Source organism: Homalodisca vitripennis, chromosome 1, assembly GCF_021130785.1.
Source record: "Homalodisca vitripennis isolate AUS2020 chromosome 1, UT_GWSS_2.1, whole genome shotgun sequence".
Taxonomy (NCBI): domain Eukaryota; kingdom Metazoa; phylum Arthropoda; class Insecta; order Hemiptera; family Cicadellidae; genus Homalodisca; species Homalodisca vitripennis.
In genome coordinates, this window is record NC_060207.1 from 71,397,393 (window position 1) to 71,410,044 (window position 12,652).

General features: G+C 32.4%; 1 protein-coding gene across 4 annotated transcripts in view; it reads right to left on the bottom strand.

Annotated features, from left to right (window-relative positions):
* Window positions 1–10,299: 10,299 nt before the first annotated feature.
* The window catches only part of LOC124364241, a 68,538-nt gene continuing 66,185 nt past the window's right edge, over window positions 10,300–12,652 (bottom strand). For all 4 annotated transcript variants that reach the window (XM_046819578.1, XM_046819597.1, XM_046819570.1 and 1 more), the window contains 2 exons: window positions 11,769–11,874; window positions 10,300–11,376 (listed from right to left, as the gene is read on the bottom strand). In XM_046819578.1, the coding sequence (XP_046675534.1) occupies window positions 10,755–11,376; window positions 11,769–11,874 (728 nt within the window). In that variant the 3' untranslated portion in view covers window positions 10,300–10,754. The remainder of the gene's footprint in view (window positions 11,377–11,768; window positions 11,875–12,652) is intronic.

Sequence of the window (12,652 nt, forward strand, 5' to 3'; positions counted from 1 at the left end):
GGATTTAATATTGAGGTTTGTATAGCTGCGATTCATTCTAATGTGCAATGGAGTTATTGTTTGACGAATTTAATTTTTTGGACAGTTTTTACATGACAATTGGTAAATTACATTGCTGTATCACAAGTCATTTTACCAATTATCGAATAATTTCTTTTTGATGTGCTACTACAGAAATGTTTAAAATTTATTATTAAATTGCATGTTTGTAGCGAGGCTTACAGCAAGGTTCCCAGCCAAAAGCTTTTTAAAAATTACTCTAGTTGGATTACTAAATACATTTTTTGTTTCAGGTGAAGCTTGTAGAATATTATGTTCTGTTTTTATGATACCATAAATTATGTATAATCCTGAAAAGAATGTACTAATAAATTTTCCTTGGTTGTTTTAGTTTCTAGGGGTAAAATGTTTGGCTGTTTGCATGTTATGATTTACAACTTTTCGAAGATACCCTCTATTCCTAAAACATTTTCTAATTTTTGGATGTGACAATCATAATTAGATTTATTTGAACAGCATCTTTTTGTTTGAACAGTTAGACTTTTCGGAATAGATTTTTTAACGTAACCAGAATGAAAACTTTAATAGTGTAAATATCGCATTTAATTTGTATTTTAGACAGTAAATGTTAATACTGACAAGGAATTTAATTGTTGAATAAAATGTATTGAACTATCCATGCCATGTTTCTACCAACGAATTATAATAATGGAACGCGCTCTGGGCCGGAGAAACCGAGCCGAAATCCTGGGCTGCGTTCCGAGTCTGCAGGCGCTGGAAATGGGCAAGAACTAACTCCGCCCATATGGCAGGCATTATAGTAATGATCTAATATCACTTTAAAACGCCTTGTAGACTTAATACAATTGTTAGATACTACAATTTATTTATTATTACAAATGTTAGTAGCTGCTTTTTACCGTGGATTTTTATTTTCTGTTAAAAAAACTGATTTTTGTGCAATATCAAAATAACTGAGATTTTGACTTTTATTTTTCTTACAAAGTCGGAAACAAATATTACAGGCATTAAAATATTACCCAGATGAAAAAAAAACAACTTTTTATTGACAGTATTTTATTTCAAAATAAACTACAAAAAATTTACAAACATGACACACTTAATCTACGTGTTAGAAAATAAAATTATTTTGACCAATATTTTTGCCTTATTTCTAAGTTGGTTTCTTTTTTAATGTCAAAAGTTTTTGTTTTTTCGATGTGATGAGATATTATTAAAAAAAAATAGTTTAGTCACAGTTTTTAATTCAAAGTAACTCGTGGCTTCCTGTCAATTTAGAAGTGGTCGCATTTGTTTGAGATAACTAGAGTAAATAATAATATTTTACAATTTTCAATACCGTACATCATCACTTGATCTACTTAATTTACCCTTAGATTTAAAATCAATAAAAAGTTAATGTGTTCTAAGATCAGCATCATTGGCATGGAGTACAGAACTTGGTGAGTTCTTGCCCACTTTAAGCGCCTGCAAATCCATGGATACACCAGTAACGCACAGCTGTGTGCGACCGGAAAACACAACATGCTGCTTATGGGCAGTGCGCGTTCCAGTAGTATAGTTCGTTGGTTTCTACATGATAAAACTTTATATACATAAAATTATATGTTGAAATACCTACAATTGTTTGTAACATGGCAAAGCTGAGAGAAACGACTGCGTGTAGAAAGTCCACAACAATCATAGAACGAAGCATCAGATCCAGGTCTTGGATAATTCTGAAATAGATACATATTTTTCATATCCTTTTATATATAAGTATACCTCTTTGCTAACTTTCTTTTTTTCTTGTAGTCATTTATAATATAATAATGGTTTTATTCTATTTTCATTGGGAGAACTAAAACTGTTCTGCAGTTTTAATTTTAAAGCAATATTATCTAACCAATAATTAATTAATAATAGAAAGATCATAATTCATTAATGCTTTATTGAACTGAACAGATGAAATACATCAATAGGAACTATCAATCATAAGCAAAAGCATGAAATGAAGAGAAAAGAAACTTATAAAATTGGTTAAATAGAAGATAAAGATTACTGAACCCAAAAAAACTTCTGAGGGGTACTACAACTTTATTGGAAACTTCCTAGAGTTTTCTAGAACTAATTTTGCTTGTGACATGTAATTTAAGATGTGAAATAAAACCAAGCCATATTCATAAGCACTTTCAAATTGACCAAAATACAGCATAAACCTTTTTCTGATTACTTACTACAATTAATATTTCATTATTTCTATAACGTCAAAGTGCATTTAAAAGTGTATTCCAATTTAATACAAAGCTAGTTAATATGTATGGTTTTCTTTTAGAAATAACCAGAAAACTTGAAGGCTAGAGTATAATATAAAGTAATTAACATCCTTAGTGAGACACGAGACATGTACTGACTTGAGAATAGCCAGAATAGTAGTTGGTTGCATCCACCGCAGTGAACGTGTTAATGTATAAAGCAGTATAAAAGTGACAGCCTGTATTTAATATATTATCCCATCAGGCCCGTACTCAGACAATTTTACCAGGGCCCTGCCACACGTTTATTTGAAGGGACCGTATTGACAGACGGCGTGACATGATGGAGCCCGACTGAATATATTTTCCGGGGCCCGCCAAAGCTGAGTATGGCCCTGCTAATAGTCAGATGTTAAACAATATGTCTAAAGAAACAAGTACCATTCATATATATACATTTTCATATATTGATGGAATTGGTGTACTTGTTACATTTTTACTTACATTAGAATGTCATTGTGGAAGTCTATGCATTTGATAATTGCCTCATTCATTTTGCTTTCTATTTCTTTCTCTCTAGAATATCCATTCCATGTAACTGGAGGCAGAGTACCTAAAACAGTGTATAATACATATAATTTCCATTTAATATAAAAAACTGTCATGTCATTTTAATATTGCCAAAGTATTTTGAAGTGTAAATTGATGGAGAGCCCCACAGTTTCCGTGGATTGTTTTTGGAATTTTTTCATAAAAATCTGTTCTTTTCCTAAAATTTAATTTTTGAACTTAAAGTTCTTAGTACATTTTTTTGTCTTTTAGATCAAATGATAATTGTAAATAATAGCTTATATGATACTATTAGAACACTCTATCTAAAACACATACAAAGTAAGTTATTTGAGGAGCAAAAATCTTTAAAATTAATGTTACTAAAAAGTTATATAAATTGTTAATGACAAATATATAGAGCACTGTTAGTTCATCTGTGATGTAATTACTCGTATTTATTAGCAGCCTATAACAGAAACACTAAGTAGTGTGGTTACAGTTTAGCAAGTAGTGGTAGTGGTTCCATAGTAGTATGGAACAAAGTTTAGAGTATATTGAATGCAGTTCAACCGGTTTTTAAGGCCAAGCTGGCTAACATAACACTTACACTCTGTTAAAAGGTACCAAAAAACACCCAATTTCATGTTTTTGTAAATTATATTTTTATGTGATTCAATTATAACTTCACTTCTGCATTTATGCAACAAAACATTTTGTTAACTTACTGTAGACAAGTTTTAAAAACTATTAAAATCTTAACACATAATGTGGATGTCAGAGGATTAATACAACTCACTAAAAACTGTTTTTTTCATTAAAACAATATTTGGCCCCTGTTTATAGAATTATTTTATACATGGAATAGTAACAAATTTGTAAAGTATTTTTGTAATAAAATGCTGTTGGTTACTAAATATTTATAATGTAGGAATTATAATATTGTATCTTATTTGAGGAATTATTAATATTATATAAGATATTTAGTGTAAATTAAAACCATTAAACATTACAGTAGTATCAATACAATATTACCTTTTGCTTCTCTTTTTAGTACTAAATTTTTTGCAACTGTCTGCTTGTATTGGATATAGTCCTCCTCCAATAGTTCTAGAGACCTCTTGAGTATTTCCAGCTGACCAGAGATGAGATACATCATCATAAAGAGAAAAGCATCACTGATGACATATGCCATACCACAGACAGCAGCCATTGATGTCTCCCAAACAAACGCTATTTCAAAGGCTGGAGAGACTCCAGAGTCGTACGGGTACCAACAATTGACCGGAAGCCTACGTTTGATATTTGGTCTCGCCTGATTTATCTCCACCTCTTCCTCAACCACTTGCATTGACAAGTTGAGTGCCATCTGCTCTGCGATTGTTAAATTGCCAAAGTCGACTGAACCTGAGGATATCTTCTGAAGCTCTTGGTTAATCTTGATGTTATCAATGTTTCTAGAAGTGACCCATGCTATGATGATGACAATAGGTAGGAACAAGTAAATGTAGGTGTAAAGGCGGGAACGAGACAGCCATTTCTTAATGTCAAAGTTGACATGGTAAGGCAACTTGTGGGGCTGGAAATTAGCGTCGATTTTGTCCGCAATGAGCTTAAAATCATTCAGGTAGAATGTAAACAGTATCTGACGGTAGAGAGCGGCCAGGGTAAGTGATGCGACGTCTATCGCTGCACTGATGTTCTCTAAATCTGGTGAGATTGTCATCTGTAACAGTTGCTGAGTGGAGATGATGAAGAGGCAGACCATCATGAACTTGGAATAGAGCCAGTGAGCGATGGTGAGACTTCTACTGGAGGAACTCCGGTACGGCCATAATCCCCATGATTGCATGAAGCGCAGATATAGATACATATGGCTGTCAGGATTTATGTCAAAAGTCTCTTTTTCTGTCAAGACCCCCATTTTCTACCAGATTCACGTCAGGAGTGGTCAATATACATTGCAGGTTGCTATATTAACAAACTTTAAATATGGCCATTAAAAGTTTCTTTACTGCAATGGCTTAACTTTGGTCATCTGGCAAAAAGATTTAATTTATGATGAAGTTTGTCAACTATTGATCATTAGTAAGCTGGAATTACTTGATTTATTCAGTAACTACACTTTTTATTGCACTTTTGATACATTTAACAATGACTAACAATTACCTGTGCCTTTGCACGAAATTATATTTTGAATAACAGGTTCGTCCTAGGCATATACTTTTTAAATGGCATAAAAAACACTCCCAAAAATAAGTAATGATTATGAAAGGGATTCCAATCTTCTGATCCATTTCCTAATAGTTGGAATTGAGTGTAAAAAGCAATGTTTTGGGTCCTGATCTGGGAGAGTGACAAGTTTTTATGAGAACTAATGAAATACAAAATTTCTCTACAGTAATCTGTGATGTTTTAATGAATTGCTCCAACAATTTCAGTAGCACAAACTATTTTAAGCCAGAGTAGAGAAATTTTAAATCTATGATTAATCTTAGTGAGAGCACCTATCATGTAATGTGAAGTCATAATAATTGTGATGCCAAAGTAGACATAAGGTATATATTATTTCAATGTTCATTGTTAAGAGGTTCAAAATTAGCAATTATACAGATTGGCACTGGCTCTTACTTCAAGTGTAGTCAGTGAAGAAGCATTTCTGGTTAGAATCAATTATATTTCACACCTTGGAGATTTCTTTATTGCTACAATCAAAAATATTTATAGACTCAGTGTGAGAAGCCTTCTGTAGTTGAAAAATTGTCTACTTTCTGCCTTTGTCATCTTTTCCCTGTACAAATAGTGCCCAGTGTTTTAGTAGCATTTGCATTGTTGCTCTGCCCTAGGAAATATATTAGAAGTTGCAGTTGAAAGTAATATATATGTACATATATAAATATTGAATCACAAAAAGTATTTGCTCCGCTGGAACTCGAACCCGGGTCTCTCACTTGCTGGGCGATGATATTACTACTACACCGCAGACCCCTGACTTTTTATGATTCAATTATTTTGTATTTGACCGTTTCTGTAACATATGTGTTTAATTAAAAACAAACTAGCATATGATCGGAAGGCCAAATACCTGATATATAATATATATATATATATATATATATATATACTACTGTTACCCATAGCTCCGCACGCAAATTTTAAAATCAAAGGTAGCCTCCTTAGTCTAAGCACTTATGATGTAATATGTTGCCCCCCTGTGATATTTTTCAAACATAAGTAGGCCTACGATCAGGTACATTAATAATCTTCAGTGTTCATGGTTAGATGAACAGAAATTAAGAAACTAACTCTTATATCGAGATTTGTGCATATAGGAGCAATGTTTTGTTCAACTGAATTATATTTCTGATGCCTCAGCTGAGATTGCCCTGTTGGCCCAATCAAGAAAATAAATACATAAGTCTAAACACTTGCTTTGGTTAAAACAAACTGCTTATTTCCAGCTCTTGTGATCTACTTATAGTGTAATATATTTCTAGTCCAATAGTTGAGTTTGCCTTGTCTTAATTAAGAAAATATATTTACCTACTTAGGACTGAAAAGCTTTCTTTCTTTTTTTTTTGTCCTGAGGAAAAAGGACAGTTTGTCCCCGCGCTTAGTCCTAAAAGGACCTTTGCGCCTCCCTTACTTAAATTTGTGTCCGAGGCTTTTGCAGAAGCCAATCAGATTTGAGGGCTCCTGTTCTCTGATGTCCTTGGGGCTGAGAAGATATGCTCCCAGGAATCTTTTCCGAGTTTCTAAAATGACAAGACAAATATGCTCTGCTGATTCCTCCTCTTCTCCACAGAGTCTACATTCGTCAGTCTGGCTAAGGCCCACCCTCATAAGATGTTTCCTTAGGGGGCCATGTCCTGTCAACATCCCTGATATCAGTCTTATATCCTCCTCATTCTGAACCAAGAGAGCTGACCACCCTTTAACATAAGGAGAGATAAACATTTTGGATAGTCTTAATCCTTATCCTCTTTTCCCAATCTTTGACAAGAGCTTTGCTGTTGGAGAAAGCTATCCCGTGACTGAAAAGCTTACTTCATACAAAAAATGTCTACTTCAGGCCGTTTAAATAAAGTTTGAGTCTAATGTAATCACAGTGCAAATTTGAATTTGCTTTATTGTCCCGACCAAGAAAATATATACATAAACCTTCCACTGTTAAAAAGCGTTTACTTACGTCTCTTGCAATCTTCTTTCGGTTTAAGATATTTCCAGTGCAATATTTGAGCTTGCCTCGTTGTCATGGTGAAGAAAATAAACATACATACTTAGGACCAAGAAATGTAATAAGAAAAAAAAAACAAATTCTCCTGGTATAAGAGGAAATTCTTAGGACGTTTATGCAACATTTTAGTAATCATTTATGATAGGTTTTGAGTTTTAGAAGTCTTGTCTTTTGGACTGTAGTCTGAGAAAGATTGGCTTGTTGAAGCATGTTAGTTTAAAAATGCTACATACGTTGGATTGAAAAGTTTATTTTGGTCAAAAACCATCTTCTTCCAGTCATTGACTTCTGGTCTAAGGAAATTTTAGTACCATAGTATCGTTTGCATTGTTGCCATAAACATAAAAATATATAAACACAGGTTTGGAATGTATTTCTTAAGTAAAAAGCATCTAATTCTGTCTAATGCCATCGACTTCTGGTATAAGATATTTCTAGTGCCGTAGTAGCATTTGCCATGTCTTCCCTACCAAGAAAGTATACACATACATTGATCTGAAGTTCTACTTTGGTGCTATTACTTTCAGCCATTGTAATCTACTTTTGCAGTCCTGTAGTAACGCGTGTGAAACTTCACCTTTCTAGGACCGTGGGAAAGTGAAAATAATGTAGTTATTATGGGAGTTGCAACCCTATTTCAATCTATATGGGCTGGTGATCCTTTGGAAAATCTTTACATTGTCTGTAGAGAGCATAAGACATGTATGTGTCAAATTATTTGTTTAGGATATCTAAAAGTTGAAAAACAAAATATAGTTCTTCAAGGATTCGCAACCCTGTTTCAATCCCTATGAATGTTTGATCTTTATGAAAATTATGAGTTTTTCTATTTTACATCATGAGGCATATGCAATACAAATGCAAACGTTCTACTTTCTGAGATGTTGTGAAGTTGGAGAATTAGTGATAAGTGAGTGAGTAATGGTTTTGATTTTTATATAAAGAGATACTTTTAATGGGAAAATTTGCAGGATTTAATTTTCTCACTGTCTCTCACAGGTCCAAGGTATTTCCGGTGCTGTAGTAGCATTTTAGATTGTTGCACCAACTCAAAAAACATCTACTTCCGATCATTGTCATTAACTTCTAGTCTAAGGTAATTCCAATGCTATAGTAGTGTGTACATTGATGCCCTGATAAAAAAAATATACAAACGCATAAGTCTAGAAAGCATAGTACCGATTGTATTTTTGCACCCATCTTAAAATATGTTTTAAAATATCTTAAAACATACATAGATGAGAAGTCTTCTTATGTCGAAAAGCTACTACTTACAGTCATCATCATCTACTTTCGATCTAAGGTATGTCCGGTATCTGTAGTTATTCAATTGGTATATACATATATATTAAATTTACTTTTCTTAGGACAGCAGGAAAATAAAAAACAAAATAAAGTTCTTCTTGGGGTTGCAAACCTATTTCAGCCACTAACAGTAGTTGATCTTCATAACAAATATGTATAAAAATGTGTATTGAGAGCTTAAGCCATATGTATTGTAAATTCCATTATTCTAGACCATCAGGAAGATAAAAAAACAAAACGGGTTTTCTAGGGATTACAACTCTTTCTAACCCCTATGAGTGACTTATATTGATGATAATGCTAAGTCGTGCGGTATGTGTGTGTCAAATTTCATCTTTCAAGAACATCAGGTAGTTGGAAAACAAAACATAGTTCTTTTATTGGTTCCTTTTTCAACCCCTATGCTTGGTTGATCTTCAAAAAGTCTTGTTATTGTTTGTTGAGAGCATAATACATGTGTGTCAAATTTCATCTCTATAGAACATCAATAAGTTGAAAAACGAAATATAACTTTTTTAAGGGATCCAATTCCATTTAAACCTCTATGTTTGTTTGATCTTTATGAAAATGTTTTAGTTTTTCTATTTATACCATGAAGCATACAAGTGCCTAATTTTAAGTTTATGTGATATCAGGAAGTTGGAGAATTAATGATGAGTGAGTGAGGTCATACCTTTTACATATATAGGTACATGTGATTGATTGTGTTGATTTAATATATTACAAACTATATGGAATTTATTAAATTTTATGATTTTGTTAATATACCGATGACAAACTAGAGAATGGACAAAATTATCTTTTCAGTTACACTTTTTCAAACCACATAACAAGGTAAAAGTTTTCAAAATAAAAATAAGTCTGATTACGCATTTAATTTTGAACATGTGACAATAAATATCAGCAAACATGATGAGGTTAAAAATGCATCCATTATGTATTCTTATTTCTTCTAAGTGTTGTGGTATCTTCCATGCATGGCAATTGTCTATTGCTAACATTGTTTTGCATTATTTAACTAATTGTTTTAGAAAAAAAGGAGTACCAGAATTAAGGAATTAAAAAATTAAAAAAATCTTCTAATATAATTTAACTGATCAAGATTGAAACACATTTAAGAGAAGAATAAACTAAATTGATAACCTATGTATGTATATATTCACATTATCCTCACTGTTGACTTTGTACATTATTGATAATTTATGGATCTAACTTAATAACTTGATAATTTAAGGATTTGTGGTCTAGTTTTTTGTATAAAATAAATAAATTAGTTAAAGGAAAGATAATTTTACTGAGACTAGTAAAGACTAATATGTTTATTTTTATACTTCAAATATTGTTTTCAAAACATATGTGAAAACAAACAAAGCCACTTAAAGGGTTAAAGCATGAAACAGGTGATGGTAAAAATAATTAGTTGTGGTGGTAATTTTTATCTTTTTTAGATTACAGATTTATAAATCAGTAAATTTAATTCTATATATTATTTAATAATGCTCAATTTTAGATTGTATGATGACTAAAAGTATATTTTAACACGGCTTTAAGGACACTATTAAATGTACAAATTAGTTGTATAATGTCAATTAATAAATTTAGACTGAATTGAACTGAGATAAAAATGAAAGCACAAGCATCTTCCTTTTCAACCAGTTTCAAACATCTGATATGTTTTCCCACCCCATCTGCCCCTTTCTAAACGATGTATTCCATATCCATGGCTGGAAATGATAAAATAATAATCAAACACCTGAATTGTTTTTATATAATAATAAGATTGCACAGATATATATTAATAAAAATGAAAATTTGATATTTTAAATTATAAAAAGAGAAACTTTAAACCCTCTAGCATTGGTTTTGGAAAGAAATACTTATCTGTGAAAAACATAACACGAGGAGTTAATCAGTGTTGGAGACTGGGGTTAACAAGAACAATGAACACCATGATAAATTTTATATTTTATTAAGACAAAAGTGCTGGTGAATAAAACAAAATAACGGAATAACAAAGATATGCATCGATGTGATGATAACAGTCTCATTAAATAACAGTGCAACTGATTTGTAACAAACTTAGTTATACATGGCAATAACAAATTCACACTTATTTCTTGACTAGAAAATTATCAATCTTAAAAAGCGAAACACATTAATACTATTTATGTTGCAACAGGAAACTGTGGGATGATTCATAATGTTGTAAAATTTGTTTGATTTTAAAATATACGTAAAAAAATTATGTGAATGATTTTTTGTCATCCTTTATTGCTGACAAATATCAAACATCTTATAGGCCTGTATAGTTTTTAATGTAAGATCTAGAAATGATCAGTGTCTTCCCAAAGTTTCATGTCAACAAACCTTAGGCTATGCTAATCTAGTCAATTTGATATTGTACTTTATCACAGACGAGTTATTTCTGGAGCTTGTTGAATATTGACGATTCGTCGGTTTTCTGTTTGACTCGCCTTATCTCTGCTGAACTGTTCTCCATTGAGGTATCTCTTATTATGATCTGTGGCTCCACCTGGGGAAGTCGCATCCAGACATTCACAGCTCAGGCTGGAGTCGGAAAGAGTAGGGTATTGTGGGAGAAGCAGCAAGGATTCTGTAGACTTTGTCGGCTGGACGTATCTCTGCTGTTTTCGACTGTGTGAGGCAGTGTGACCGTTCTTTGTTGAGCCAGAGTGACTTTTGGTGGACGTTTCACCCCTGTCTAGGTAACCGTAACCAAACCCATAGCCTCCAAAAGCTTTTGTTGTCAGGTTGTCCCAAGATTTTGGCTTGGCAGGCTCATGGTGAGTGCGGTGTGACTTGACCGAGTGGTGTCTCGAGTTGCCTGCTTCACTCGGAGGCTCCCAGTACAACGTGTCGGTGCTGAGAGATGTTGTGTAGGAGGCTCCACTGCTTTCTCCCCCACCCCCACCACCTCCACTAGCGACAGCGACTCCACCCTCAGCCCCACTATTCAGTTCACTGCTCGTACAAGAGTGAAGACTACATTGACTGACCAAGCTCAGGTACCTGGAAAACAATTCCATTCAGTGTATTGAAAAAATATTTATATATATATATTTTTTATTACTTAGGGCACGGCTGACTGTTTACTTCAACTTGAATGACAATCTAACATTCAGCATAGTACTTAATTATAAAACTTTGAAGTTAAAACTATTCTTCAAGAGTATAATCAACTGCGGATGTAAAATAACTATAAGAAAAAACGTATCTTAGTTCTTACAAATTTCAAATTTGGAAATGAACTTTTCAACTAGTAATTTTCACTTTTCATTAAAATGATTTTATTCACTACTAATGTGTATTAATTTTCATTCTGACTCAATTTTGTTACTGATCAGACCACAAAAAGTTATGAAAAATGATTTCTTGTTATAATATTCTGGTTACAAGATTACCTGTTCCCCCGGTTATTGTAGACTGGCTCAGCGTGGCGGCAACCGTTCTTGTAGCTGCTGGATGACACTTGAACTGCACGGTTGCTGCACTTCTCCTTGTATTCTCCTGCGCATTCAATAATTTTTTAAGCACTCAATAAAAATTAATTACAATTTTTAAGTAGAAAAAAAATATTTTTACACTAAGGTCACAAATGAACTTTTTACCAGATGTATTTAGTGAATGCCATCTATAACATAACTAACCATCTATAACATAAGTTGTAGGTGCCCTTGCCTACTCAACTATATGCTAACAAATACTTTAAAGGATTGCGCTAAGAGCAATCTTTTATGGACGTTTATTGTTGATTGTGGACTTATTGAGGTTTAAGTTAATATAATAAGCAAAATAAAAATTATTAGTTAATAATGATATTCGAATGTTCCAGATCAGGAACTCAACAAATCTTCTGTTTTAGGCAATTTATCCATATATAAGATATTAGTAATTCATTATTTCTCCCAAAATACAATTTATTAAAAAAATTAATAAAACTTAAGTTGTTTTGTATCGGATATATTGCAATTTGCATTTTCTTGAAATTTACAATCCAGTTAAAAGAAGAACAAGCAAATGTGAAAAATTATAATGAGCATTCATTTTTGGCTTAGGCTCTATTTATTTTTATTCACAAATATAAACCACCTACAACACTTTTATGGTTTTTTTATTTGTACTATGTACATTTTAAATTCAGAGAACTCAACTTAAGGTACTAGGTTAATAAAATAAAATAAAACAAATAATATAACTAAATTAACATGTGTTATAACTACCTCAGTGGCTAAATTTTGTACTTAATATAATATGTGTAATAATATATTGTTTAAAAGTCTATAAA